Source organism: Eleginops maclovinus, chromosome 10 (assembly GCF_036324505.1).
Source record: "Eleginops maclovinus isolate JMC-PN-2008 ecotype Puerto Natales chromosome 10, JC_Emac_rtc_rv5, whole genome shotgun sequence".
Classification (NCBI taxonomy): domain Eukaryota; kingdom Metazoa; phylum Chordata; class Actinopteri; order Perciformes; family Eleginopidae; genus Eleginops; species Eleginops maclovinus.
In genome coordinates, this window is record NC_086358.1 from 18752681 (window position 1) to 18780375 (window position 27695).

The window sequence follows — 27695 nt, forward strand, 5'->3', positions numbered from 1 at the left end:
TCCAGATCAGCTGCTAATTCATCCACACATTAAGAAAAATCAAGAGATTTATTTCAGAAATACCACGATTCACTGAAAGAAAATATGTGTAAATCAAACACAGAACAATGGTAAATCACTTGAAAAAAACAATTTGAAACAATATGAAGATATAAAACAGCAATTTGTAAAAAAAAAAAAAAAAAGACTGAATCAGGAGTTCAATTAGGATATACTTCATGAAATAATTTGTAAAAACAACAGACATGTTGTGAATCAGTGAACTGCTTTCTATATCTGAACTGGAGAGAGGCAGCCGTCTGGACTGACAGATAAGATAATAAGATATTAAGGCCTATTTGAAGCAAATCTCATTCTGTATGTAAACACTTCAGTGTCTTCAACTCAACTAGACTGGAGGAGAACAACAATATGCAACTCAATGGGCTTCAAAGAGAGAAATGTTGACGCACGGTCCATTTAAGGACAGTACAGTAGACGGAGCAAACGGGAGCGCTAGAGACATGAGAGTAGGCATGTGTTGGCAATAATCTCAGAACATATAAAGCATAAGAGAGGGCTGTGTTCAAAGCAAATTAATTGTTCTTTCAACAGCAGTTTAGTCCCGGATCAAATATTTTCTTATGATAAGACAGACTTTACTGAAGGTTCAATTCTTGCACATCTAAACAGTTAAAGGTACTTAGCATGTTGCATATAAGACACCTTATACACTGAAGAAACTGAAAAGTTGACTTTAATTAAATGTATTATGTCAACAGATTTCACATTACTGTATTAGGTTAGTTGAAAGCAATAATATTACATTTAAATAGCTTTAACTTAATATTATTGCTTTCAACTAACCTAATACAGTTGCTTGAAATTTGTTGACATAATACATTTAATTAAAGTCAACCTTTCAGTTTTTTCAGTGTAGTGTCGCCTTTGTTAATTAATAAAAGCTGATGCTTAAGCTGAAGAAGGATAAAAACACGGTATTTTGAAACAGGTTATAATCTCATCCAGCTGGCAATGTTTTTTTAGACAATAAAAGGGCAAATGGATCAAAATACTTAAAAGTGAATTAGTCCCAGAGAGGGAAACCACATTCTCTGGGGACCATGAATGTCCTCCACATGTCCTGGATGTGGGGCCAGTCGTTTTTCCCCCAGGACTTTTCAACCCTTTTTTGACTGGATATGCACATTGTGTTAGGTATGTTTACAGCTCACAGTCATACAGCCCAGCTCCAATGTCCCCCCACACTCATGATTCTCCTGAGTTTTCCGAATGTTTCATGTCCAGACACTCATGATTTATTTTTATACTTCAGGAGGTTATGACCTGAGGGCTCAGAGGTTACAGTTGAATGCTTGTGGTCTTTCGGTCATTTCTTGGGGCTGCTGTAGTGTCCTAGAGGCGATCCCTGGACGTAGGTGAGGATGGCGCTCTGCAGGTAGCTGGCTCTGTTGGCTTCGTCCTCCCTCATCCTCTGGATCTCCGCCTCCTTCAGCCGGAGCTTCTCCAGCATGGAGGACATCTCACTCTCTTTGTCCAGGAGCACCTCCCTGTGGTTACTGCTGAGTACTGCAGGAAAGCAAGCACAGAAGAAGAAAGGTATGAATGAGGACAGAGGTTTTATATTATAAACATGATGAGTTAAAAATCTACAGTGTTACATGATTACAGGAGAAAATATAATGTTTGAAACAAATTAGCTATTTATTTATTTTACTAAGCAAGAAGGGGGAAAACTACTAGATGGCCTGGGTAATTTCATTTAGTTTCAAACAGTGTTTGCAGAATTATTATCATTATTCTTTAAAGAAAAATGCTTAAAGCTCAATAGTTTTAGTCACATTTATGTTTTTTATCCTTCATAGTTGAAATCCAGTTGTAGTCAACAAAAATTCCTTACAAGTTTTAAATCATTACTAGACAAAATATATTTTCCTATTTTTGTCAACCATTTTTTTTGCAATTATGTCTCAATCAAATATTTAAATTATCAGATATATTGAAAGTTAAGTCAAATGTTTTTAATCTAACATTTGTATTAATATCTGATGAAAAATCTATTTGACTTGGAATAATAATAGGCTTGATAATATGTTCTTCCTTTTGAGAACAGAAACAATGCCTTGTGTAGAAGCTATGGAAATAAACAGTGGTGTGAACCTTTAATCTCTCTCTCCAGAGCGCTGATCTTCTCTCTAAGTCCTCCCTGTGCCGTCCTCTCTGCCTGTAGGTGTCCAATCTGCTCCTGCAGCTCCACCTTCACCCGGCTCACTTCAGCCACCTTCTCCTGCTCCTTCCCTGACAGATCCTGTAACAAAACGCCATCCGATCAACACCCAGCTCCAAACATTTATCATTTATCACTCCCGGAGGTTTGTCACATCGATAAGGGCGCTGTACAGCAACTATGAGTATATTTATGAGTGAGAAACATCGGACCACTTCACTTAAAGTCAGTTGTATGAGCCAATATCAATAAGCAGAGGCTAACGATGACTGATGGTCATCAAATCGGTTCATGTCTGGATTCTGAATCAATGTTTGATTGTTTGACATCGGAAAAAGCTAGAGGATGTTGAAAAACATAATGTTGATGTTGAAAGAGAGAAATAGTATTTCTAACCCTACATGTGCCACACTTTTTCTATAACAGGAGCACAGGAGAAAAATCATTTCAGATCGAACTTAAATCTGACTTTTTTAAACAAACCTTGTGCACTATTTCCCCATGTTTGAAATAAGATGAAAAACAAGTCACTATAAAATATCCTAGCACAACTTGTTTCCCCGCCTGTATTACATATTAAACAACATTTACAGGACCTTTTTTACACAAGTATGTTTTTCACAGAAGAAAAAAATATTTAAATTAGACTAACTTAAAATGTAAGATCACCCAAATTTATTTTTCTCACCTTCCTGTTAGGACGTTTATTTAATCCCGCACCACTACTATTTAATCCCTATTGTGAGTCACATATGGGATTTAATGATGTCCACACAAGCTAAATTGTTAAAGGTGTGACAGCTGCGGGTCCTGACCTGCTGCAGCTCCTCCGTCCGGCGCCGCAGTCCGTCCATCCCGATGCTCAGCTGGCTGTTCTTGGCCTGCAGCTCAGAGATGGTCTGTTTCTGCTGCGAGGAGTGGAGCTGCACCTCCTGCAGGCCGCAGCGCACAGAGCGGAGCTTCTCCTCCACACAGGACACATGCTCCTGCTGCCCAGGGGAAACCAAAGGGTTATGTCAGGAGGATTGTAACTGAGTTTAATTCACCGGGATAATCTGCTTACTGATAAGTCAAAGAGTCATTAAAAACAATAAATGGGAGGGAGGGGAGGAGAACATATTGTACGGTAATTCTCCTGCCTTTGACTGTACCTTATAAATAGATAGATAGATAGATAGATAGATAGATAGATAGATAGATAGATAGATAGATAGATAGATAGATAGATAGATAGATAGATAGATAGATAGATAGATAGATAGATAGATAGATAGATAGATAGATAGATAGATAGATAGATAGATAGATAGATAGATAGATAGATAGATATGACTTTTATTGATCCCAATTTGGGAAATTATTTTGTTCCAGCAGCATTAGAAACATAGAGACAATACAAAATATACACAATAAGAAATAGTAAAATCTAAGGATAAACAAAAACAAAAAAATATTTACAAACAAAAAATTATTTACAAATCATGTTGCCTCAGACAAAAGCCCTCATAAATGCCATCATAAATGTAACTGAAAATATAATGATATTTGAATAACTGGTTTTTAAAACCTACCTCCTCCAGGCGAACTTGAGCTCGCATTCTACCCAGCTCCTCCTCCGCCTGGGCCCTCTCCGTCACACACAACGCTCTGGCTTTACTCAGCTCCTACAACACAATGACATCATCACATGACGTCACATAAAGAGCACAGGTAGATCCTGAAGGAGCCGTTAAGGATAGAAACCAAAATGAGGAACACTGTAGTTTCATTCTGTAGAAATGCTCCTGAAATATCAAGATTTTAATTTTACTGCATCCACTAACTGTGCCTCTCCAAGTGGGAAATTACCAGTGTGGAAAGAGGAGAGGCCCCCTTGTGGATTTGAATAACGTGTCTGGAAAATACAGTTAGGCAAGATAAGTAATAATGCCCCCCCTTCAGTTAATACAGCCCCCTTCTCACTGAACCTCAGCTATGGATTTAAGCCCTGATAGCCCCCCCATCACCAGAATAACGATGTGCCTTCCTGCCTGTAAAACACATCAGAGCTTAAACATGTGGGAAAAAACACCAACCAATCACAGTTCTTCATGTATCATTTGCGTAGCCCCTGTAGTGCTGATGTATAGTTATATTTTATAGCTAAGTATATAGCTGCTACCTTTTAACCACTAAATGAAGAACATTTGGATTTGGGCTAATAAATAACTACTGTCTAACACCTGTTGTTAACATGTCGTTTCTGGCTGTTAAAACATGGACCCTCTGAACTCTGACCTCCTCCAGTTGTATCCTCTGTCCCTCCAGTTTGAAGATGCGTTCCTGCAGAGTCCTCTCACACTCTTCCAAATGACGATTCAATTGCTCCACCTGTACATTAGATTATATGTAGTGTTATTTATTAGAATATGGAAATGTAATGAATCATACAGAAAAGTGAAATAAACAATAAACATTTAAAAAGGTAGAAAATCCATCTCCCCGTAACAAGTGCACTATAATGCTTCTGACAGGCTAGAGTGACTATGCAAAAGGGCTGTGTAATTAATCAAAATTATTAGAAAATTGCTAAATGGGCCAGTGCAATATTCAAATTGCAGGAGGCGCAGTATCTGTCACAGGAAAAACATTGAAAAATGTCTATTTGATTAAAAATATGTGGTAATGCACTGATGTCCGGGCATACAGTTTGTATTCTACAGACTTAAAAAAGATCTTTGTTTGATACGGATCCTCTTTTAAATACATCCTTCACTGATATAGAGAATCAGGGTGGACAAATCATCAGTCCCTTTGATATCGTGAATCTTATTGCAACAGCTAGATCAGTCAAAATAAATGCAATTAGTTATTTTTTCCAAATCATGCAGCCCTATTCATAAATCAGCTGAACATAGTATACACTGACAAATCAGAGTGCAGAGTCTGCAGACTGCCCAAACTAAGACTAACTAATTGAAAATGTAGAGCCAAATTACAGCATTGTGGTTCAATAGGAGTCTGGACTGGAAAACGGATTGATAACCCCAAGTTTTAACTCTCCCTGTCATGCAAGATAGTGGCAGCATAGACTAAAAATAAATTCAATCATTTAATTCTTCTTCTTTTGAGGACCAAATGATTTGAACTGTGAATAATATATTTGGTTTATGAATCATGAGTCCCTGAGTGCACCTCTTTCTGGCGGAGACTGTCGCTGTCCTGCAGAGCCTGCTTGGACCTCCGCTTCTCTATCTCCAGACGGTCTATCAGAGGGAGACATAGAATAAATCTGCTGGATTTTATGTAGTAAAAGACTTTCTCTTAATGCATCTGTAAAAAAGAAAGTGTGTGTGGGTTTGTGTTCTGTGAGTTACCTTCTGCCTGTGCTAGCTGCAGCTTGAGCTCGGCGGTGCTGTTGGTCAGCTCCTGCTTCAGCTCAAAGATCTGCTGCTGCTGAGACTTACACCTGCGCTCCAGATCCTCCACCTAACACACACACAACGATCAGGCTCACGCATGCAAATCCTCAGACATAAATCCACACTGTAATAAAGAAAGAGTATTTTTACTTTATTCATGAGTTGGGCTTTGGTGTCGCTCAGGTTTTGGGTCTCTCTGAGGAGTTTGCCCTCTCTGAGTGCATTGTCCTACAGGATGGAAACACGTGAGGAACATTACAGCAGACTTTAAATAAATACTCATTCATTTTATTCATGTTGTGATTACTGAGCAAATCTTGACCCGAAACAGTCATTGCAGAGCTGAACCATGAAATTATATTTTTCAGGAAGTGTTTTTATCTATTAGGCTGTATATTGTTGACAAAGAGATGGAAATTGATCTCTGCCACACATATTCATAAGTCAATATAAGAGTTAGATTAAAAAAAAGTACGATCACCCAAGTTTTATTTTCTCACTTGCATTTTAGGACTTATATTATATTGTATTTTGTTTTTTTACCATGTGGTATATACTTATGTATATTTAATTACGCACCACTACTATTAATGCATATTGTTAGAAAAAAAAACCTTTTTATAAAAAGCTATAAAAGAAATCAATGTGTGGGAAAATTATGAAATGTCGTCTTTCATATTGTCGGTGTTTTAGGGGTTCATTTTGATAAAAATAAAAAAAATCCAAGAAGAAATGTAATTTTAAAATGCTGCATGATTTCAGAAGCCTCTTTTAATCTGATTATCCCAATATTATTTTAGGTGACTATTATTTTCTACTCTCACTTTTATTTCCTATATACAGTAAGTAAGCTCCTTCCAATCAGAAGGTCAGCGGTTAAATCTTCAACCCTGCAATCAACATGTTAAGGTGTCCTCGGACAACATACGTAACCCCGTATTGCTCCTGTATGTCTTCGGTTGAAGTGCATGTAAATCGCAAAGGTCAGCTAAATAAAATGTAATGCTATCTAATGTGTTGTAACTGCCCTCTCTCATGTCATCAAATAACATGTTGATGTCCTGCTAAACAAGCTAAGTTATCTAGCCAACTCCAACACAGACACATAAACGAATATCTCCTGTTATTAATGGGAGCTATGCTACCTATTTAGCTGGCTAACTTGGCAGGTTGTGTAGTAGACACAGCTACATCTGAAGTTCTACCAGTTACCAAGGGTGTGTGGCAGGGATTCATCTTAGGACGTCATGTAAGAGATCATATAAACTGTCCTGTAGCATTTAACAGCGCTACGTTAGTCCTTGCAATGCTCACTTCTTTGTTGGCTTGTAAAGGGAACTGGATTTATTGGCCGATTTGAGATACGATTTTGAGGTCACCTTATGTCTCTGTGTAGGTTAAATGTTTCCCATCTATATGGTCATGTGACCTTGATTTACCGTGTAAGGAACAGCCAGTGGAAAAAAGTATTTACCTCACTAAATTTAGCAGCACATGTGAAAGCTCTCATGAGAAAGTAACAGGGTAAAGCACACATGAAAAATGTGGAAACATCTGTCAGAATCCCATGTGAGTCATGGTTTGCTGCCATCTGTCCGTACCTCCTGGTCCTTCTTCCTCTCTCTGCTCTGTCGGTCCCTCTGTTCTTCTTTCTCAGACTTCACTCGTGTCAGCAGCTCTCCCAGGTTGTGGTTCTTCTGCTCTGAGAGGGCGAGGGCAGCCTCAGTCATCTGTAGTCTGCACACGATCACATCATGTGGTCAGAGTTATTGCATGGGCATTTGCGGATGAACACGAGCGAAAAAATACTCTCAATATTACAGGCCCTATTTTTGAGGCTGCACAACAACCAAAGCAGTGCTCCAAGTGTTCGGTATTCCCCTCAAATTGGCTTTGCTGTTTATCTTGCTGCTGATTGTGAAGCGATAACAGTGAATCGCAGGAGTTTTAGTGGAAACAGGGTTTATTATTGACAAGAGCAAACTAAATTGTTGGAGCAAATGGGCAGCAATGATGGAATAAAGCCTACAATGTAAATTGCTGTTCAACCAGTAGGTGTGTTAAACACTGAAAAATAAACAGTTAAAGACCGTTGTTAAATATGTTTTTTTTATTTATCAATTAATTAATTTGAGTGCTTCTTATAGTATCTTATGTCAGCAGATCTCAGTATTAACAAACTTCTACTTCACTTGAATTGAATCCCTAAAGGTTAAAAGACAGTGACACAGATACATATTATTACATCTACAGCTTCTGATTTGAATAAAGGAAAATGAAATGCTTACTTGGCAGTGAGAGAGTTGACAGCTGACTTCCTCTCATTCAGAGCTTCCTGGAGCTGGCCTATCTGAATGGAGGCAGACCTTATCCAACACAAACGAAGGGGAAGAGGTCAATGCCGTGAGGTCATGGATACACAATGTGATTACTTAATGATGATGTTTCATGTGATGTATCTGGTTTAATCTCCTTTCCAGGTTCAATTTAAAGGTTTAAAGTCATGGCCGATGACCTGCACTCACCCACTGGAGCGTCCCATCTCCTCCCTCTGTCTGTCTATGGTTTCCATGAGGCTTAGGAACTAAAAGAGAGGAGAATTAACGACAGAAATCAGCAATACTTCATTATAATACTTATAATCTAAAGTGATATTTCCCACATCATCTTTTCTGTATAAAAAAAGGTTTTTAGGTTTCACTTTCACAAATAACAGACCCCATACTCTCAAGACAACTTTTCCTTAAGTATCAAAATTTCTACTGAATACTACTAAGGAGGTCTTTCCATAGCAGGACTCCACGGCCATATTAGCAGCTCTGTGAGGCTTTATAGCGCTGTTTTTAGCTAACGTCAATGCTAAATGTGCAGGTCCACACAGTAGAATACTCAAATGACACGATCAGTGATAACGTAATGACCACGAAACAGCAAGTACTGCCGTTTTGCAAGCATTAGGCAGAGAGAAGGTCCGGGGGACCCATGAATGTTTCTAAAAATATAATTTTCAATCCATCTTTTAGATGCAGAGGGGAGCATCAAAGCAATTAGTCTGCATGTTCTTGTGAGCGTGAACACCTGTACTAAATTGAAATGCCAATCTATTTAGAAAAACCCAATTATTTACCACATGGTGTTTCAAGATAAACTGGATCAAAGGGTTGTCAAGATCAGGATAATTCCTCATGTGAGGAAATGTATGTCTAAACTAATTTCATCCATCTAATCCATCCATTTTATCTGGAACAAACCAACAGACCCCAAAACATAGTTGACTATCTGGATTTTTATGTGATTCTTAAAAGCCTTCATCCATCAATGAACTTATTCAAATCCTAATTATTTAACTCTTTGATGTCAGGGTTACCTGCCGCCCCTTCTCTTCCTTCAGTATCTGAATCTCCTTGCCGAGGACCTGCGTCCTGCTGCGGCTCTCCCTCAGGCTGCTCTGTCTGTCTGAGTTGTGTCCTGTGGTCTGCTCTGAGAGGGTTCAACAACAGGAGCCAAAGGGTATTGAGGGGATAGAGAGACAGCAGAGGATGGTTTGCATGTTAACAGGTATCACTAGAGGACAATCAGTACCACAATCAAATCAGTTCCCATTAGAATAGTGTCAGTACTTTCCCAGTAGCGTGAAGTGAAGCCATGGGGTTACAGTAAAAATCAAATATGGAGTTTATTGTAGTAATTATTATTTTCTCTGAATATTTATCAAAACAACAAGGTTAAAGTTTTAACATAAACTAATGCTTCACCCACAAAAGATCCTTATGTTACTTTTCTTCATAAGAATTCATGAACCTGACAAAAGTTGTTAAACTATTCCTTTCAGACTTTTGTCAGGATTAAAAAAATGATTTACAAAACTATATAAAGAAAAATAGATGGCGTCTGTTCTTGTACGAACACACTAATAAACACTCACGCACACGTGCACACACAAATTACCAAGTGCTTTGAGTGTGTCACTGGGTATGTTGTTCCCTGCCATTTCCAGCTGCGTGATGCTCTTGTTCTGCTGCAGAGCCTCCAGCAGAGTCCTGCCGCCCAGCAGGCCAATGTTGTTCCACCTCAGGTCTGAAAACAGTCAGTCAGGTCAACATATTCTATCAAGATATAGGTAACTTCATATTCAGACCAATTTAAATATCGACATAGCATGTTTATTGTTGACTCAAAAATAACTAAAATATGTATTAAATATTTGACAAATTGCAAAGCCCACTCCGATTTAAAGAATGTAGCAAAATTAACAGTTTTAAGGGAAATTCCAGAGGAAAAAAATCATATTTATATGGGCCAAGCCTGTTTAGAAAAATATATATGTGATAGACATGAATTCAAACTGTTTTGACCATGTATACTGTCATATTTTCCAAGGCATAAAGTTACAGTCAAAGAACTGTACAGTCTGGATCAGTACAGACTTCAGGCATTGATAAAAAAAAGGCAAATATTATTATTTCTTTTATAGAAATTGTCATACAGAGCTGATGATGCAGTGACATGGCAAACGTACAAAAAAATATAGCCAAATCCTGATGTAGATTTAAATATCATATCTAAAGGTAAGCTAAATTGGGTTTTTTGTCAATGTAATTAAATCTGATTCAATAATTTGAAGATATTATGCTACTGGTAGTGGAACTAGGAGTACTGGTAGGTCTCGTATAATCTGTTTGATTGCATGCATAAACGATCTGTGATTTTACTTGGAACAACCATCACCAAGACCTCACCCAGTACTTGCAGAGTGGTGTTGCGTTTAAGTGCCAGTGCGAGCTCGGATGCTCCATGGTGGTTGATCTGATTATTGCGCAGGTCCAGCTGAGTCAGCACGCTGTTGGAAGCCAAACCATCACAGAGGAGGGAGAAGGCTTCGTCCCACACGCCCAAAGCGTTCCACTCCAACACCAGCCTGCAAACAGCATTCACAGGTTTAAGTATCAAGTGTTCATGGGTACACAGTGTGGGGTTATTTCACTATAGAAATCAAGTTAATTAGCTGATCCTAAATACTTTGTAGGCAGATAAATATGTTGATTTCAATAATGTTGTAATCAAATTGGATTAGTGTCCTTTGGATTGCATTTTGGATTATAAATTGTATCAAAAGGCATGGTTTCTATAAGAAAAAGTAACCCCGTTGCTGTGAGGAACAATTAATGACAATACAAAAACAATAAAATGATACACCAGGTGATGCAAAAAACTGTTCTAAACTAAAGCAACATTTATATTCTGATTGTATCATGAAAAACAATTTGTTCAGTTCGAAATATTTTTTGAAGTCGATATGATTCGAGCAGGAAAGTTATTTCTTGACCTTGAACATAGCATTTTGACAAAATCATCCTAACTCAGGGTCGCCTTCTAAGCACATTTATGATGTTTTTTTATAGCATCCTATCAGTGGGTGGAGTTCATTTAGTTGTTATTGAGAGCTTATAAAAAGAAGATGAAAGCACTGTAAACAGCTTGTAAGTGAAACTTGAGTTATTATTTTTTTGTTTTAATTCATATTAGAATTACCCAATACAGGAGCAACAAGCTGATATGAAAATCCTTGTTCTCACCGACGCAGAGTCTTGTTTAGTGCCAACAGCTTTCCCAACACCTCAGCCCCTGTCGATCTCAGGTTGTTACCCTGTAAAAACAGATGTTGCATAAACAGAATATCAACATGTCCCACAAAATTAAACCCATTAGGGTCTGACAGGACAGACAATTTAAATGTTGTTACCTTCAGATCCAGGACTTTTACAGATGTGTTACCTGACAGTCCACTTAGAAGTACTTTTGCACCTGTGAGTCACACAAGCATTATGTTACAATTCATGTAATCAAACTCAGTGCATGGCAGAGCCAAACCAGCAATGACTCTTCCTCCAAAAACTACTACTGACACATTATTGAGCCACACAGTTGCAGTGACATGTTCCTCCATCACCATGAACACACACTCACACTAGTTTAATTTGATTCATATACACTTTTCTGCTGCCACAAATACTAAGTAGAACACCAGATGGGGATTAATCCGCCAATAAAAATAGTCCCCACCAAATGCACAATTTTTTCCGGTTTGTGTAGAGATTCTTTAAGTCTACAGTGTCCTGTTGTTTAGGGAAACTATTGAGACTCTTTTAGAATTTAAACTTTCAAATGATCGAATGGGTTTGGAGCTGAGAGCAAAAGACAAGGTAGGAAATTCAGAATGTTTTTAGAGACAGAATTACACATCGTTGGTTTGGGTCTTTTTACTTTTTTAAATAGCTGCAGTAAATGTGCATACCACTGCATCATATGGAGAATCTAATTGCATTTATATGTATGCCCATTGACACCTGCGGAAATACTGAGTAACTTACAATATAATACACTCAGCTTCATTATGGCTGTTTGTCGATCTTAAGACTTACGCACCTTCCTCGCTGAGCATACAGTCACTAAGCAGCACCTCTGTAAAGACGGTGTCTTTTTGGAAGGCCCTGGCCAGCACGGAGCAGGTCTCTACAGACAGGCTCTGTCCACTCAAGTCCAGGCTGGAGCTCTGAGCCCCCCTGCTCTCCTGTAGCCGAGCCACCACACTCTCCTGAGGCTCCATCCCGCTGTCCTTACACAGACGAATGTATGTCCGCCGGAAGTCCTCCATTGTGCATCACCAGTCTCTCCTTTTCATCTGAGATATCTAACTATCTCTCAACTCTGTCCTGTTGACTGGAGAAGAAAAGAGTGAATTTGCAACAAGGCAACCATTCCCTAGTAACGTTTGAATTTTGAAGATTTGGTGGTTTTCTATGTGTGATTGCTAGCTGAATATCATTGGGACTGGGTAGCCAAAACAAGACTTTTGATTAAGGCTGCATGACTTGGAAAGAATAACTTATTGCTATCATTTTTGATTGATATTGCAATTGCATTATAATTTGCAATATAAGAGGGAATGATCATGTTTGAATTACTATCAACATTATCAATGAAAAGTGTATTATACTGATCATGGTGTGATCTCTACCAAACAAGGACTTTCTATTTAGTCAAGCAATTATGCAGACTAGTTAATGAAATCACCTAGGAGTTTATGCAAGATAGCTGCAGAACGGCCAAAGTGAAAAAGCATGCTGCATTTTTTAGGCCAAATGATATATAACTCTTATGTGTGGCAGATTCAGTGCTTCCTTTGTGCTGGATTCATCTACCAACGGGTCAGTTTCTGATATGGAATACAATACATGGTCGCTGAATAAGCACATGTGAGGAGCTGAGTTACTGCGCCCACTGTGATGGACAGCAGGAAGAATATTTGACATAGTGATGTAAAGTATCTAAGCACATTTACCGAAGTACTGCACTTAAGTGCAATTTTGAAGGACTTGTTCTTTACTTGAGTATTCTTCTTTGTACTTCGACCCCACTACAAGCGTCTTTGAGTTCATGAAAAGCGCTAAATAAATATAATTTATTATTATTATTATTACAATTCAGAGGTAAATGTCTACTTTTACTCCACCACATTTATGTAGAACCTTTATTTACCTACATATATGGATTGATAATAAAATAATATACACTTAGTTAGTTGGCTTATACACCAGGAGTAAATTCACATGTAACCCAGCAGTATTTAAAGCTATTAAAACGAGTTCCACCTTTATCAGTTTGATAAAGCATTAATGTATCAATAATCATAATAAAAACATATAATATATATTATTCTGAAATGGACCAATCTGCATAAGGAGTACTCTTACTTTTGATACTTTGAGTATGTTTTGATGCTCATACTTTTTTACTTTTGGTTGAGTACAGTACTTACTTGTACCAGAGTATTTATACACTTTGGTATTTCTACTTTTAATGAAGTAAACTATCTGAGAACTTCTTCCACCTCTGATTTAGGACATGTCAAACCCAAAAGTATAGGTTCCACTCATTCAATAGAAACAATTTTTAAAAAACGTTGTAAATGAGAACATTGCACCAGCTGCTGCTGATAACAATTGGCACTATTCTTAAAAGTACGACAGCCTTCAGAAACACTACAGTAGTTTAGAGTAACATACATCATGAACACATACACATTAACATCACAATTAAAATGCACCCTACACCATTACATACACCTCATCAGTTCGGCAATATCCAACCTAATATCATAACCTAAAAATACATTCAAACTTTAAGAACTGCTTTGACTGTTATGTTTGACATTTGTCGGAAGGAAGTCCACATCACAAAAACGCACAACACTAAATTAAATACATCCTAATGTGTGGGCCGAATTGACATATTGCTTCCCCAGTTTAAGAAAATGTATTGATTTTTATTATACAATATGTGCATCGTGGAGATAAGCAAGTTAAACTTAAATTGTCTAATTTTGAATGAGAGTCTCAAGAACGTGTCCAAAGGCTCGTGAAACGCTTTCAAATGGTAACCGTCCTGTAAACTACGGAAGCCTCTGAGAGTTTAGCTAAATCAATAATAAAGTCATCTTCAGGTAAAACACTCACAAACCTCAAAGACTGTAGCACAAGTATCTTCCTGGCAGTTATTGTTGTTTGGACAGCACAGCTGACAGGCAAAGGAAGCCAAGCGACAAAGTAACCAGGAAGAGTAAGTAGGGCGCTAAGCATCTTGGGCAGTGTAGTTTTGATAACGTGAGCATTTCCCAGTCCTCAGACGGTTAACGTATACGTATTAGTTGTATGCACGCGGTTAGCTGTTGATTCAGTTGAATTTAATGTTGATTAACTTAATTAAAGTGTAATTCTAATCAACCTTAAAAAGCAAAAAGCATTTTATAAATGTGATTCAACTGTTGTAATGTAAGCGCATTTACTCAAGTACTGTACAGAAGTAAAACATGGAAGTACCTTTACTCCACTACATTTTGTGGGTAAATGGATTACGTTACAAGTTACTTTGCAGATTTAGATAGCTAATTAAAACAAAATTCAAATCGACACACATTATCATATAGTATCACAGGTTGAACTAACCGAATTTATCAAGTTCAACAGTGAAGGGATGAAACAATTAATGCACCACCTTTTTTAATAATATATCTGGTGCATAAATTGGCCATTTTTCATGCATACTTTTACTTTTGGTACTTGAATTTTTTTCTATGCTCATACTTATTGTTACATATAAGTAAATAATCTGAGTTCTTCTTCCACCTCTGATAAAAACAACAACAATATCGTCATTTTGGCTTGGAGTCCAAACAAGAAGTGATTATTAACTTCTTGACCAGCAGGGGGCGCACGTCGCCGTTTGTAACTGAAAAAGAAACCGTAGAAGAAGAAGAGTATCACACGAAGAAGAAAAAAAAACAAGCATGGCAGGAAGTATCAGCAACAAGAGTTCTTTAACTAAACTACAGGCTTTAAATGGACTGTTTGCGGTATATAAAAAACAAGGGCCGACCTCTGCAGACGTGCTGAATTCTCTCAAAGAAGTTTTACTCAGGGGTAATTCAACAGCGGAGGGAATCTGGAAATACTTGTACTGTGTTGAAGCCACAGACTGTGTATGTTGAAGCTGATAGGGAAACGGTTTGTTTTCATGTGTCTTTCAGAGGCTGGTGTCGAAAACCCAAACCCACGGAAGAGGAAGAAGCAGAGCATGAAGATGGGGCATGGGGGGACGCTGGACAGCAATGCCAGTGGGGTTCTGGGTAAGAGGGTCGTCCCATTTACATCACACAAGTGTATATATACACACATATCTATCTATATATAGATATATAAATATATATAGATATGTGTGTATATGTGATTCGAGAGAAATGCCACCTAAGTAAGGACTTCCAAATTGTTAACAATATCTGTGACTATGAGCTACTCAAATTCAAAGATGCTTTATTGGCATGTCCATCAAAGTACAGTGTACAATGTAGTACAAAAGTTAGAACATTATAGATCCATGTTAACAATATTATGCAATTTAAATTTGACGAATGAAAGAAGTTGAACATAAACGATGCATGTCATCAACAAAAGCATATAGTTATGATGATAATAACAATATAAATGTAATATACTCTGGGTCCTCTGTCACATGTCTCCCAATTCGATGTCTAAAGATCAGTTTCAGGCATTAGACTACACCGTCGTTTTGAAATAAGGAAAGAGTTGTTCATTTTTTACGTTGTTTTTTGTCCATGATTGTCTTAACTAAAAGACTAACTTACTTATATATTTTGAAAAGGGGTGTAGTAACCCTTAAGGTTGGTGTAGAAATAAAGGGTGGAGATGACTTGGCCATTGAAGGAGTATGACCTCCCACTTCTTTTAAAACAGGTTTTCATGTTCAGCCAGTATGGACCTATTTCAGTTTTGTCTCCCTGCTTGAAGGTCTTTGCAGTTTCAAATAATTGTCTGCACTGCCAGGAGAATACCTCTTGTGGATTAATATTACAATGGTGGCCTAAAGAGAAGCGAGTTGGAACAGCCGGTTTAGTCCTGGGAGCAGCAGGACACATTTTTGTGGTTGATAAACAAAACTTGCCCCACTCATAAACCACCACTGTGTGAAACTAAAAGTCCAGGTTACTACAATTAAACTCGTTTTTTCTTCCAGTAAACAATCCCACCTGAAAATGCGGACTCTATAGAATATCTGAATACCGTTACGCTGCATGGTGGATATGACCTCAATGGCCTTGGATTAATAAACAATATATGTATGTACAAATGTATTTGAAAGGAAAAAACATTTACAAACTTCAAAATAAATAAATGCAGTTGATGGCATAGTAAATAAAAATGGTTTGTTCACTCTTGGTGAGATATAACCAGACATTGGTACTTAGACTTTGAACTTTGGATTGACATTTTACAGGCCAAACGTTACAGATAATAAAACAATTATGATTATATTTAGTTGCTCCTCTTCCTGTATTTGGACAATACCAGTCTCATCTGAAAGCTTGGAAGGGATGTAATATAATAAGACTCATATTCCCAGAGCTATGACTGTAAAATAGAATATTTGCAACCATCAGGATGGTGTGGTGTGTGGTGGGTGTAGTGAAAGTGTTCCACCTGCAGGGGGTGCTAGCAGGGTTGTGCTAACTGTCTCTGTCTGCTGCAGTGGTTGGTGTTGGGAACGGCACAAAGATGCTCAGCACAATGCTGGCTGGCTCTAAGGTGAGTTTACCTGCACCTATGTACATTTTTAAAGTCAGTGTATTCATTGAACAATACTATACATAGCTTTTTTAACACAAATGGGCAATTGTTTAGTTTAAACACCATGTGTGTTTCTATTATGACCATTCAGTTAATCATCAAAAATAACATTTTAACTTTATTAAATAACATTTTTGAGACAAAATGTTATTTAATAAAGTTTTTTTTTTTTTTTTATGTGTGTAATGATGATTGACACATTTCTAATGACAACAAATTATAATTTTTTTAAATAAATTGTAAACCTGTTGAAAAAATATATATTTGTACAGTATCCTGAAATTGCCGAGTTATTTTCAGATTGTCGGACTATGTGCAACTTAATCAGGAAAGTGAAGTCAGAATCACCGGACATTAAAATCAAAAACAATCGTCAAAGTTGACTGGGTTATTAGGAACGGTTGACCTGATTGTTATATTTAATCTCAATTATTATCCGCATGTTCATTTCTACGTAGCCTATATTTCACTGAGGACATTACATGCATTGAAAAGAAATGAAATACTTGCTCTTACCTAATATGAGGAATTTAGAATGAGTAGCATGAATAATTACAAATGTTTAATACTGATGTGCGCTGTTTGTTTTACAGAAATATGTAGCTGTGGGGGAACTGGGGAAAGCTACAGACACTCTTGATGCCACTGGCAGTGTGGTACTGGAGAAAGACTTTGGTAAATATTGAAAAACAATATCAGTTTTAGATATATAATAATTTAACATGAACAGATATCCCTATTCAGCAGAATAATGAGTTTATGCCTGTCTTTCTGCAGTTTTCAACAAGTGAAAGATGTCTTCATGATTTTTGCCCACAGAACACGTGACCAGGTTGGAAGTGGAAGAGAAACTGAAGACGTTCACTGGTGACATCATGCAAATTCCTCCTCTGTGAGTAAGGCTTCCTTTCTGAGAACATTTTTGTCAGAGCAGTTGCATTTGTACATGTTAGAGTACACTGGGTTCAACCTGCAGATCTAATGAGCAGAAAGAAATGCAGTAAAAAAAAATAATGTAGGCACCTTCATGAGTTTTCTTATCACAGGAGAAAACTGAGTGTCAAGCAAATGTAATAAATGTTGCACTGCTGCAGAGCCTTAAATGCGAGATTCGATATGTCAAGATACAGTCAGGTCTATAAATATTTGGACATTGACACAATTTTCATTATTTTGGCTTTGTACCCCACAACAATGGATTTGAAATTAAACGATAAATATGTGCTTTAGCTGCAGACTTTCAGCTTTATTTTGAGGGTATTTACATCCAGATCACGTGAATGGTGTAGGAATTACAACACATTTTATCCAGGGTATCCCCAATACCAATAGACAATTGGCTGCTCGGCTGTTGCATGGCCTGGTGTGTGTTATTTCCTCATTAGTTCATTTACAAGGAGCAGAAAAAAGGTCTAGAATTAATTTCGAGTGTGTTATTTGAATTTGGAATGTGTTACTGTCAACTATCAATGAAGTCCAAAGAGCTGTCCCTATCAGTGAAGCAAGCCATCATTAGGCTGACACATTAAAAAAAAAACGCACTGTTGAGCTCAGCAACCCCAAAAGACCTGGAAGACCGTAGAAGACCACTGTGGTGGAGGACAGAATAATTCTTCTCCTGGTGAAGAAAAAGCCCTACACAACAGTTTTCCAGATCAAGAACAATCTCCAGGAGGTGGGTGTATCTGTGTCAAAGTCCAAAATCAAGAGCAGAGTAAATACAGAGGGTTCCCCACATGATGTAAACGTTAGTGATCCTCAAAAACGGGAAGGCCAGGTTATAGCTTGCTCAAACCCATCTAAAAGAGCCTGTACAGATCTGCAAAACATCCTATGGACAGATGAGACAAAGATCAACTTGTGCCCGAATGATAGGAAGAGAAGAGCATAGAGAAGGGAAGGAACTGCTCATGATCCAAAGCGTACTCCTCATCTGCGAAGCATGGTGGTGGTAGTGTTATGTGTTATGGCGCGGGCATGTTTGGCTGCCAATGAAACTGCCTCCCTTATATTTAATGATGATGTGACTGCTGACAAAAGCAGCAGGATGAACGCTGAAGGGTTTCGGGCAATATCATCTGTTCAGATTCATCCAAATGCTTCAGAACTCATTGTGCGGCACTTCACAGTGCAGATGGACAATGACCTGACGCATAATGCAAAAGCAACCAAAGAGGAATTTCTGCAATGGCCAAATCAATCACCTGACCTGAATCCAATTGAGCATGCACTTCACTTGCTGAAAACCAAACTGAAGGGAAACTGCCAAAAGAACAAGCAGGAACTGAAGACAGCCACAGTAGAGGCCTGGCAGAGCATCAGCAGGGACGAAACCCAGTGTCTAGTGATGTCTATGGGTTCAAGACTTCAGGCTCTCATTGACTGGAAAAGATTTGCAACCAATATTAAAAGTGACAATTGTATTTACTTTGTCCAATTACTTTTGGTCCCTTTAAAAAAGGGGATACTGCGTATAAAATGTTTTGCTATTCCTACACTATTCATCTGATTTGGATGTAAATACCCTCAAACTAAAGCTGAAAGTCCGCACTTAAAGCACATATGGAGTTTCTGATTTCAAGTTCATTGTAGAGGTGTACAGAGCCAAAATAATGAAAATTGTGTCAATGTCCAAATATTTATGGACCTGACTGTATACTTTATTGTCCCCGTAAGACAAAGTTGGACTGGACATTAGAGTTTGGACTCTGCCCTGCAGTGTAAAGAAAGATAATACATACTACATACATTTGTAGATAATAAGACATGAACATATTTACGCATTAATTTTGTTCTAATACAAATGCACACCTTATTACAATGGCGACCTCTTGCACAACTCTCTTGCCAAACATTTACTTACCCCTGTATATTTTTACATTCAGTGGAATTCATATAAATTGCCCTATTATTTTTTTTAATGTAAACAGGACTTCATTTCAGGTGTAAAATGCCGCTAAAGATATTCAAGATTTCACATAAATACAATTTAAGATTTTGATGGGAGTAATGAAGGTTAAAAAAACCATATTTTTAACTCTGCCTGGTCTCTAAGAATAGATCAAATCATCAGTAGAATAGATCATCAGTTTGTTCCTTGTTTGTGGGAACCTCGCACCCTCTAGAGCAGTGGTCACCAACCTTTTTAAGCCCAAGATCTCTGACCTTGGTGAAATGCAAGATCTACCTGAGAGAAAAAGACAGCCCAGACTGTACTTCCAATTTTCAATTCTAAGTTTCATTATTTAATTTCATTCCAACCCAAAATATAAGGCATGTGGCTTATTTCCCATTTGTATTTGAGTCAATTATTTTGTTCACAACAACAAAGAAGAAATCAACATATCTTGCAATCAGCAGATCATATTAAGTGCCATTGTTTAATGTTCTGCTTATCCACTGAAGCTTCATGCAAGTTTACTACATTTACCATTAACATTTTAGAAAGTAGAACTCTGTGTGCTAACACAATTCTCAGTCAGTGCAGTTAAGCTAAGTGCAGTGTGTTCCATATTATGCAGCATCACTTTTCATTATGCCAACAGGAGGCACAACTGTTGCAGTCATGTTACTCAAGTCAGTGTGATGGCTGTGACTGAATGCTGTCTGTGAATGCTTTGTAGTTTGGCTCATAGCTACAGACAGCCAGTCTGAGGCAGTCTGTGAGGTGTTTGTCAGTAAGGCGGCTCCTGTACTTTGATTTGGTTATTTATTTTTGTGAAAACGCCATTTCAGACGTAAGTGGATCCAAAGTAGGCACTCGCTCTTAGTGCACATGAGGTGAGAAGAGGAAACTTCTCTCTGCTGACAAGTCCCCAAAAGTCACTGTCCCTTGATCTGGCTTTCAGCTCTATGTCATTTTGCAAATCAACTATCTCCATGTCAACTCCACTTGGCAAAGCAAAAACGTGATGAAATGTATGTGCTACCTGTTCTATATCAATGGGTTTGAATGGACTATAAAACCATAGTGCACACCGCATTGCTGGGGCCCCATCGGTAGTAATTGCCACCAGTTTATGAATGGGGATGTCATTTTCACGGACATATTTCTTAAACTCATTGTAAATATCTTCACCTCTCGTTCTCTCCTTAAGTGCAAAAGAGTAAGGAAGTTGTTGTAGAATCCTGGAAAGCATTCTGACAAATACAACAATCTGAGCTGTGTCCATTACATCCAGGGATTCATCAAACTGCAGTGAAAAATATTCACAAAGGGACAAGTCCTTTAACAGTTGTCGATCCACATCCTCAGACAGTGACTCGCCCCTCCTGGTCACTGTTGCAGGGCCAAGCGGTACACATCTGAGTGCGGTTTTGATGTCTTCTTTGTTTTGGAAGTCGTTGAAAAGAGTCTCTAATGGCCGTTGCTTCGTTGAATAAATTGCCATCTGTAAAAGGTTTCTTGTGTTTAGCCAGAAGGTGACTTATTGGAAATGATGTTTCCGTAGCAGTCTTATTTTGAGCAGCAGGTTTTGTAAAAGGCGGTTGCTGGACCTTCAACCGCGACTTTAGCTCGTCAACTTTCCTTGCACGGATGGCGCTCTTTGGTGGGTAGCCCTCTTTGAATTTTTGGTGGTTGGTGTTATGGTGCCGCTCCAGATTTCCTCTTTTCGACAGTGCTTGTGTTTGGTGGCACAACATACACACACACTTGTCTTTTACCAAGGTAAAACCAAATTCCTCTTCCCATTCTGGATGAAAATTGTAGGTTTTCGGTTTCTTTCGTGGACCCTCGGCCAAGCCTCAGTGCTGATGTTAACGTTCGCAACAGTTAAAGGGATAGTCCGGCGAAAATTGACCCCAGGGTCTTTTTCTGCATGAAAACTGATCAAGTTAGCCCTCCAGAGAGTTTTTTTCGTTCATCAACCAGTATTGAGCTTGCCCGGAAAAACCGGGAGCAACGCTAATAGCCAAAATGGCTTACAGTGCATTCGATCGGGGCAGTGCACAGAACGCTTCCAAAACGGCATTTTTTAACCAAGGAGTTCAAGGAGGAATGTTTTGGAATGTATAATTCCATGGAAATTCATATCTAGTGAGTGTTGACACGGAAATGAAAGGAGTTGCCTGTAAGTTACAGGTAACTCCTTTCATTGGAATTTTACATTCCAAAACATTCCTCCTTGAACTGAACTCCGGTGCATTCAATAATCGACTTGTGCGGACTTTCCTAGGAGAGGAGCTGGTATGGGGGGCAGTTGGTGAGTCTTGTAAAACAGTTATTTTTAATAAACTTTGGGTTTGCAAACAACGTTGTTGGTGCTCCGTTTTATGTGTAGGGACCCTAGTCATGCTACTGCAGAGGTTTGGTGCTATTTCGAGCAATATTAGTGGTTAAAAAATGCCGTTTTGTAAGCGCACTGCCCCGATCGAATGCACCGTAAGCCATGTTGGCTATTAGCGTTGCTCCCGGTTTTTCCGGGCAAGTTCAATACTGGTTGATGAACGAAAAAAACTCTCTGGAGGGCTTACTTGATCAGTTTTCATGCAGAAAAAGACCCTGGGGTCAATATTCGCCAGACTATCCCTTTAACAGACCCGTGCTCTTCTCTTATCTAATTGGTCACTCTGCTTTGCTAAAAAAGTACTACAGCAGGGTCAAAAGAGACAGCGAGGCACTTTTAAAACCGAGCAGTATGGCAGGCATGATGTAGCTTATTTGTGTATGCCTTTTTCTATTATTTTCGGGAGCTACAGGGAAAGTCTCAAAGATCTACCAGTCGATCGCGATCGAGGGGTTGGTGACCACTGCAGAGGGCTCACTGTAGATTTGTAAACTGAAGACCTCCTGCCACCAGCAGGATCCCTTCATGTAGGTACATGCTACTCTGTAAATAATAACAATACTAATAATAATCAGTTTTATCTGTCTAGCATTTCTTATCCTTGGATTCTAACTCATGCCAACAGAAAATAAGATATTTAATTTAAGTCAGAGACTAAAACATGTTATCACACATGCAGCATGTTTACATGATACAAACATAATTCCAAAAAGGTAGAATAAGCAGAAGATTAAATATAATAAAATGATCTAAAAGGAAACAACAGATACTCACTCAGAAGATAAAATAATAAAAATACATATATAAATAAATACAGATCGAAGATGTTTTTAGCTAGTTAAAGACTCATTTAATAAAGTGTGTTTCCATCTGTGTCAGCCTCTATATGTCCAGGTTAGGTGTTCCACAGTTTAGGGCCTTGGTGCATAAAAGCTGCTTCCCCAATTGTATTTGTTGGGAACTTTTGGAATATTTAAAAAGCCTGCTGCAGAGGATATATATACAGTGGGGCAAAAAAGTATTTAGTCAGCCACCAATTGTGCAAGTTCTCCCATTTAAAAAGATGAGAGAGGCCTGTAATTTTCATCATAGGTAAACCTCAACTATGAGAGACAGAATGAGAAAAAAAAATCCAGGAAATCACATTGTAGGATTTTAATGAATGTATTTCAAATTATTGTGGAAAATAAGTATTTGGTCAATAACAAAAGTTCATCTCAATACTTTGTTATATACCCTTTGTTGGCAATGACAGAGGTCAAACGTTTTCTGTAAGTCTTCACAAGGTTTCCACACTGTTGCTGGTATTTTGGCCCATTCCTCCATGCAGATCTCCTCTAAAGCAGTGATGTTTTGGGGCTGTCGCTGGGCAACACGGACTTTCAACTCCCTCCAAAGATTTTCTATGGGGTTGAGATCTGGAGACTGGCTAGGCCACTCCAGGACCTTGAAATGCTTCTTACGAAGCCACTCCTTCGTTGTCCTGGCGGTGTGTTTGGGATCATCGTCATGCTGAAAGACCCAGCCACGCTTCATCTTCAGTGCCCTTGCTGATGGAAGGAGGTTTTCACTCAGAATCTCACGATACATGGCCCCATTCATTCTTTCCTTTACACGGGTCAGTCGTCCTGGTCCCTTTTCAGAAAAACAGCCCCAAAGCATGATGTTTCCCCCCCCATGCTTCACAGTAGGTATGGTGTTCTTTGGAGGCAACTCTGCATTCTTTCTCCTCCAAACACGACCAGTTGAGTTTTTACCAAAAAATTCTAATTCTTCTATTTTGGTTTCATCTGACCATATGACATTCTCCCAATCCTCTTCTGGATCATCCAAATGCCCTCTAGCAAACTTCAGACGGGCCTGGACATGTACTGGCTTAAGCAGGGGGACACGTCTGGAGCTGCAGGATGTAAGTCCCTGGCGGCGTAGTGTGTTACTGATGGTAGCCTCTGTTACTTTGGTCCCAGCTCTCTGCAGGTCATTCACTAGGTCCCCCCGTGTGGTTCTGGGATTTTTGCTCACCGTTCTTGTGATCATGTTGACCCCACGGGGTGAGATCTTGCGTGGAGCCCCAGATGGAGGGAGATTAGCAGTGGTCTTGTATGTCTTCCATTTTCTAATAATTGCTCCCACAGTTGATTTCTTCACACCAAGCTGCTTACCTATTGCAGATTCAGTTTTCCCAGCCTGGTGCAGGTCTACAATTTAGTCTCTGGTCTCCTTTGACAGCTCTTTGGTCTTGGCCATAGTGGAGTTTGGAGTATGACTGTTTGAGGTTGTGGACAGGTGTCTTTTATACTGATAACGAGTTCAAAAAGGTGCCATTAATACAGGTAACAAGTGGAGGACAGAGGAGCCTCTTAAAGAAGAAGTTACAGGTCTGTGAGAGCCAGAGATCTTGCTTGTTTGTAGGTGACCCAATACTTATTTTACCGAGGAGTTTACCAATTAATTCATAAAAAATTCTACAATGTGATTTCCTGGATTTTCTTTTCTCATTCTGTCTCTCATAGTTGAAGTGTACCTATGATGAAAATTACAGGCCTCTCTCATCTTTTTAAATGGGAGAACTTGCACAATTGGTGGCTGACTAAAGACTTTTTTGCCCCACTGTATGTTAGGAATGTAACGGATAGAAAATGTTAAAGGATGTCAGACCATTAAGAGCTTTGTATACTAGTTAAAGGATTAAAAAATGCGTACATTCTTTGTTCCTATTGCAGCTGATCCTTTGGAAGCATGATGTGATTTATACATATCTATCATTCCAGCTACTCCGCCCTGAAGAAGGACGGCCAGCGTCTGTCTGTCCTGCTGAAGAAGGGTCACAAGGTGGAGGCCAAACCAGCCCGACCAGTCACTGTGTACAACCTGACCCTGCAGGAGTTCAAGCCCCCCCTCTTCACCCTGGGTTAGCACACGTTCTCTTTATCTGCGTAACACTGACTTCTGACTGATGTAATTTCCTTCTTTTCCCACATTCAAACAAACCAAATGTTGTTTCTATGACAGATATTGAGTGTGGTGGTGGATTTTACGTCAGAAGTTTGGTGGATGACCTGGGAAAAGGCGAGATTCATTAATGTACTCATCAGCATATTTCCGTAGTTAAATAACCAATACGAAAGCAGCCCCACTAACACCTCTGTCCCTGTGTGCTGCAGCTCTGTCATCATGTGCTCATGTGAAGGAACTAATACGGACCAAGCAGGGTCAGTTCACCCTGGAGGAGCACGCCCTGCAGGAGGAGCAGTGGACCCTGGAACACATCCTGCGAGCCCTGCAGCCCTGCCCCGAGGCCGACAGCTGAGCAGCAGGGAGGAGCTGGGCTGTCTGATTCATGCTCAGGGCCTGTGTCCAAAAAGGAGGTGGCTGGACAATAAGGAGAGCCTCCCCCCGGCGTTCCATCCCCCCCAAAAAAATCACAGTGTTTTCTTTTTATTGTTAATTACTACGGGTGTGCTACAATATATTTGTTTTTTCACCCTGTACATCCACCAGAAGACTCTTGCTCACACAAAAACACGCTTCTACGATTTGTAGTGTGATGTCATCGGCATGCCCACTAGCCTCATTGGAAAAACTGAAAAAAGACAAACCAAAACAGTGCTTTGTAGACACAGGCCCAAATTAATGGCTCACCTGCCCTGCTTTCCACTGAAGAGAACTTTTGTTTAAACCTGTCATAAAGACACGGCTGTGACTTCGCAGGAGTGTCTGCTGCAAATCTGGAAAAAAACTTTGCGAAACCTGAATGATGGAATGATGTTTATCTTTGCTGGTGAGCAGGTGGCACCCGTATGGAAGCCTCTGCCCCTGAGAACATGGGAATGCTGACTTTGAATGAAAGTGCTGTATAATTACAGACTGTTTAGGACTTCATAACCAGTTGTTTTCGAACTTAATGGAGTCAGAAAGGAACAACCCAGTGTAACTCCTCTCGGTATAATCCTTTGTGTCTCTTAATGACAGCTATTCACATTTTAGTTGGTGCTATGATTCTGCCTTTGGTAACAGCTCCGGCCTCCGTCTCTCACTTATAACCCAACTTGTATTACGAAGCTGCATGATGGAAACATTTAGTATTAATACATTCCATAATTTACATTGTGTTCACAGGGAAACAACAATCTACATACTGTGGGAAGGTTGCTTGACACACCAAAGTTTTCAATTTTCAAGACTTTAATGTCCAATGTAAAACAGGCTTGCAGTGTAAAGAACTGGAGAAAGGCCTTTCACACTGGAGGATTTAAGATTTATGCTGAACAGATTTAAATATTAACCTATTATTGTCCATTCCCTTTACCGTTGTGTGGGATCAGCTTTATTTATATTTTGATCTGATAGGGTATTCAGTTACTAAAAGGAGTGTTGTGATCACAATATTTCCATTGTGGTGGCCTTTAATGAAACACCTATTGGCTTTTCTTTAGCACTACTGGAGATTACACTTCAAGTGCTTATGCCTGCTCTTAGCTCTAAACACAGCTCGTGAATTAATTGTCATGCCAATAAAAAATATTTCTGTTCTTCCCAACCATTTTTCCACTGTTCGGACAGATTTGTTTCTAGCATCCCATTTGAAAGTGACACATCAGTAGTGGTTTATACTGAATGTATAATATATTTTTCCAGATTTAAATTGAAGTGAAAAAGTTCTTTGTTGTTAAATTCTTTGATTTAGAAATACTAACATGTCTTACATGATTTACAACAAAGTTTTTTTTTTTTCTTGTCTTTTCCTGCTTGTTACCCGCTGCCTGATTGGCTGACACACGGAAACATCTGACGCCCACAAAATTGCCTCGTATTATTACCTTGTGATTTAGTTGCTGTAACCACTGCGTGTTCTATGTAGGTGTCTTGTTTTATATTTCTGGCAAACATTTTCATTTTTTAAAAAAATCTTTCTTTGTAAAATCAGAAGATCAGTGTGCAGCAACGATGGCACAATCATTCCTCGCATCAATTCAAAGTGAGATTTTCACGTTTTTTTTTCAATGTTTGGGTTTTGACTGCTGCCATCGTCGCTTCATTGCACCCTCTTCTTCTGCAATGCTTTAATTGCAGCAGTTCAGAAATCACAGGAAGAAATCCAGTCCAGAATTTAAGTTTGTGCTTTATTGCAAGGACTTTGGAGGAAAACCGTCCACTATTCATTTTCGAGAGCACGTTCCGAACAAATTCCTAGAGTATCTTAGTTATTTTGGGGTAAGCCAAGTTCAGTTCATAGATGACTCCCTGTATCATTTCACAATCTCTCCCTACAGATCCAATGCAATCCAGAATGAATGAATGAATCCCTATGTAATCATCATGGATGCCTGCAGGTCTTTTGGGATGTCTCCTCACTGTCGTATGTAATATAACTAATTTGAATGATATTGCCTGTATTGTTGGTGCGATTGAGCAAGGTCAAATAGATAATGGTCAAAATAAGAAATACTTTTAGTCCCACAGCAGGGAAATGTACTTTAGTTACAGCAAAAGTGGAATAGCAGATTAAATAAGCATAAACTCACATATTAGTAAAAGAAAAGCACACATTAGTTATACTAGAATAACCTAGGTAAGT

The 27695-nt window shown here is 38.8% G+C and overlaps 2 protein-coding genes across 4 annotated transcripts; one reads left to right on the forward strand and one right to left on the reverse strand.

The window, feature by feature from the left end:
• Positions 1-34: 34 nt before the first annotated feature.
• Positions 35-14242, reverse strand: lrrc45 (leucine rich repeat containing 45). Of its 2 annotated transcripts, none has more exons than XM_063892383.1 (18): positions 14149-14242; positions 12055-12348; positions 11372-11433; positions 11205-11275; positions 10368-10546; positions 9577-9705; positions 8996-9108; positions 8154-8212; positions 7917-7994; positions 7230-7365; positions 5779-5856; positions 5584-5695; positions 5402-5472; positions 4505-4597; positions 3799-3891; positions 3043-3213; positions 2161-2308; positions 35-1569 (listed from the first exon to the last, which is right to left on the reverse strand). In XM_063892383.1, exons 2-18 carry the CDS (start codon positions 12281-12283, stop codon positions 1370-1372), a joined length of 2022 nt encoding a protein of 673 aa, XP_063748453.1. In that variant the 5' UTR covers positions 12284-12348; positions 14149-14242; the 3' UTR covers positions 35-1369. The 2 variants fall into 2 exon arrangements, with proteins under 2 accessions (XP_063748453.1, XP_063748452.1); XM_063892382.1 differs by having other exon boundaries at positions 3043-3216.
• Positions 14243-14920: 678 nt separating this feature from the next.
• On the forward strand, positions 14921-26662 carry trub1 (TruB pseudouridine (psi) synthase family member 1). 2 transcript variants are annotated; one of them, XM_063894095.1, is made up of 8 exons: positions 14921-15107; positions 15215-15313; positions 16732-16787; positions 17423-17504; positions 17649-17721; positions 24889-25028; positions 25130-25186; positions 25282-26662. In XM_063894095.1, the coding sequence occupies exons 1-8, from the start codon at positions 14975-14977 to the stop codon at positions 25425-25427; spliced, it is 786 nt and encodes a 261-aa protein (XP_063750165.1). In that variant the 5' UTR covers positions 14921-14974; the 3' UTR covers positions 25428-26662. The 2 variants fall into 2 exon arrangements, with proteins under 2 accessions (XP_063750165.1, XP_063750166.1); XM_063894096.1 differs by lacking the exon at positions 25130-25186.
• Positions 26663-27695: the final 1033 nt, after the last annotated feature.

Bases quoted from the DNA above. Each gene is read 5' to 3' on its own strand.
- lrrc45 (XM_063892382.1), bottom strand. From the start codon at position 12,283: ATGGAGGACTTCCGGCGGACATACATTCGTCTGTGTAAGGACAGCGGG. The intron at 10,547-11,204 runs GTGAGAACAAGG...TGCTGTTTGCAG, and splicing joins CTAAACAAGACTCTGCGTCG to GCTGGTGTTGGAGTGGAACG. The intron at 5,473-5,583 runs GTAACTCACAGA...TCCCTCTGATAG, and splicing joins GCAGCTAGCACAGGCAGAAG to ACCGTCTGGAGATAGAGAAG.
- trub1 (XM_063894095.1), top strand. From the start codon at position 14,975: ATGGCAGGAAGTATCAGCAACAAGAGTTCTTTAACTAAACTACAGGCT. The intron at 15,314-16,731 runs GTAAGAGGGTCG...TGTCTGCTGCAG, and splicing joins CAATGCCAGTGGGGTTCTGG to TGGTTGGTGTTGGGAACGGC. The intron at 17,505-17,648 runs GTAAATATTGAA...TTTTGCCCACAG, and splicing joins GGTACTGGAGAAAGACTTTG to AACACGTGACCAGGTTGGAA.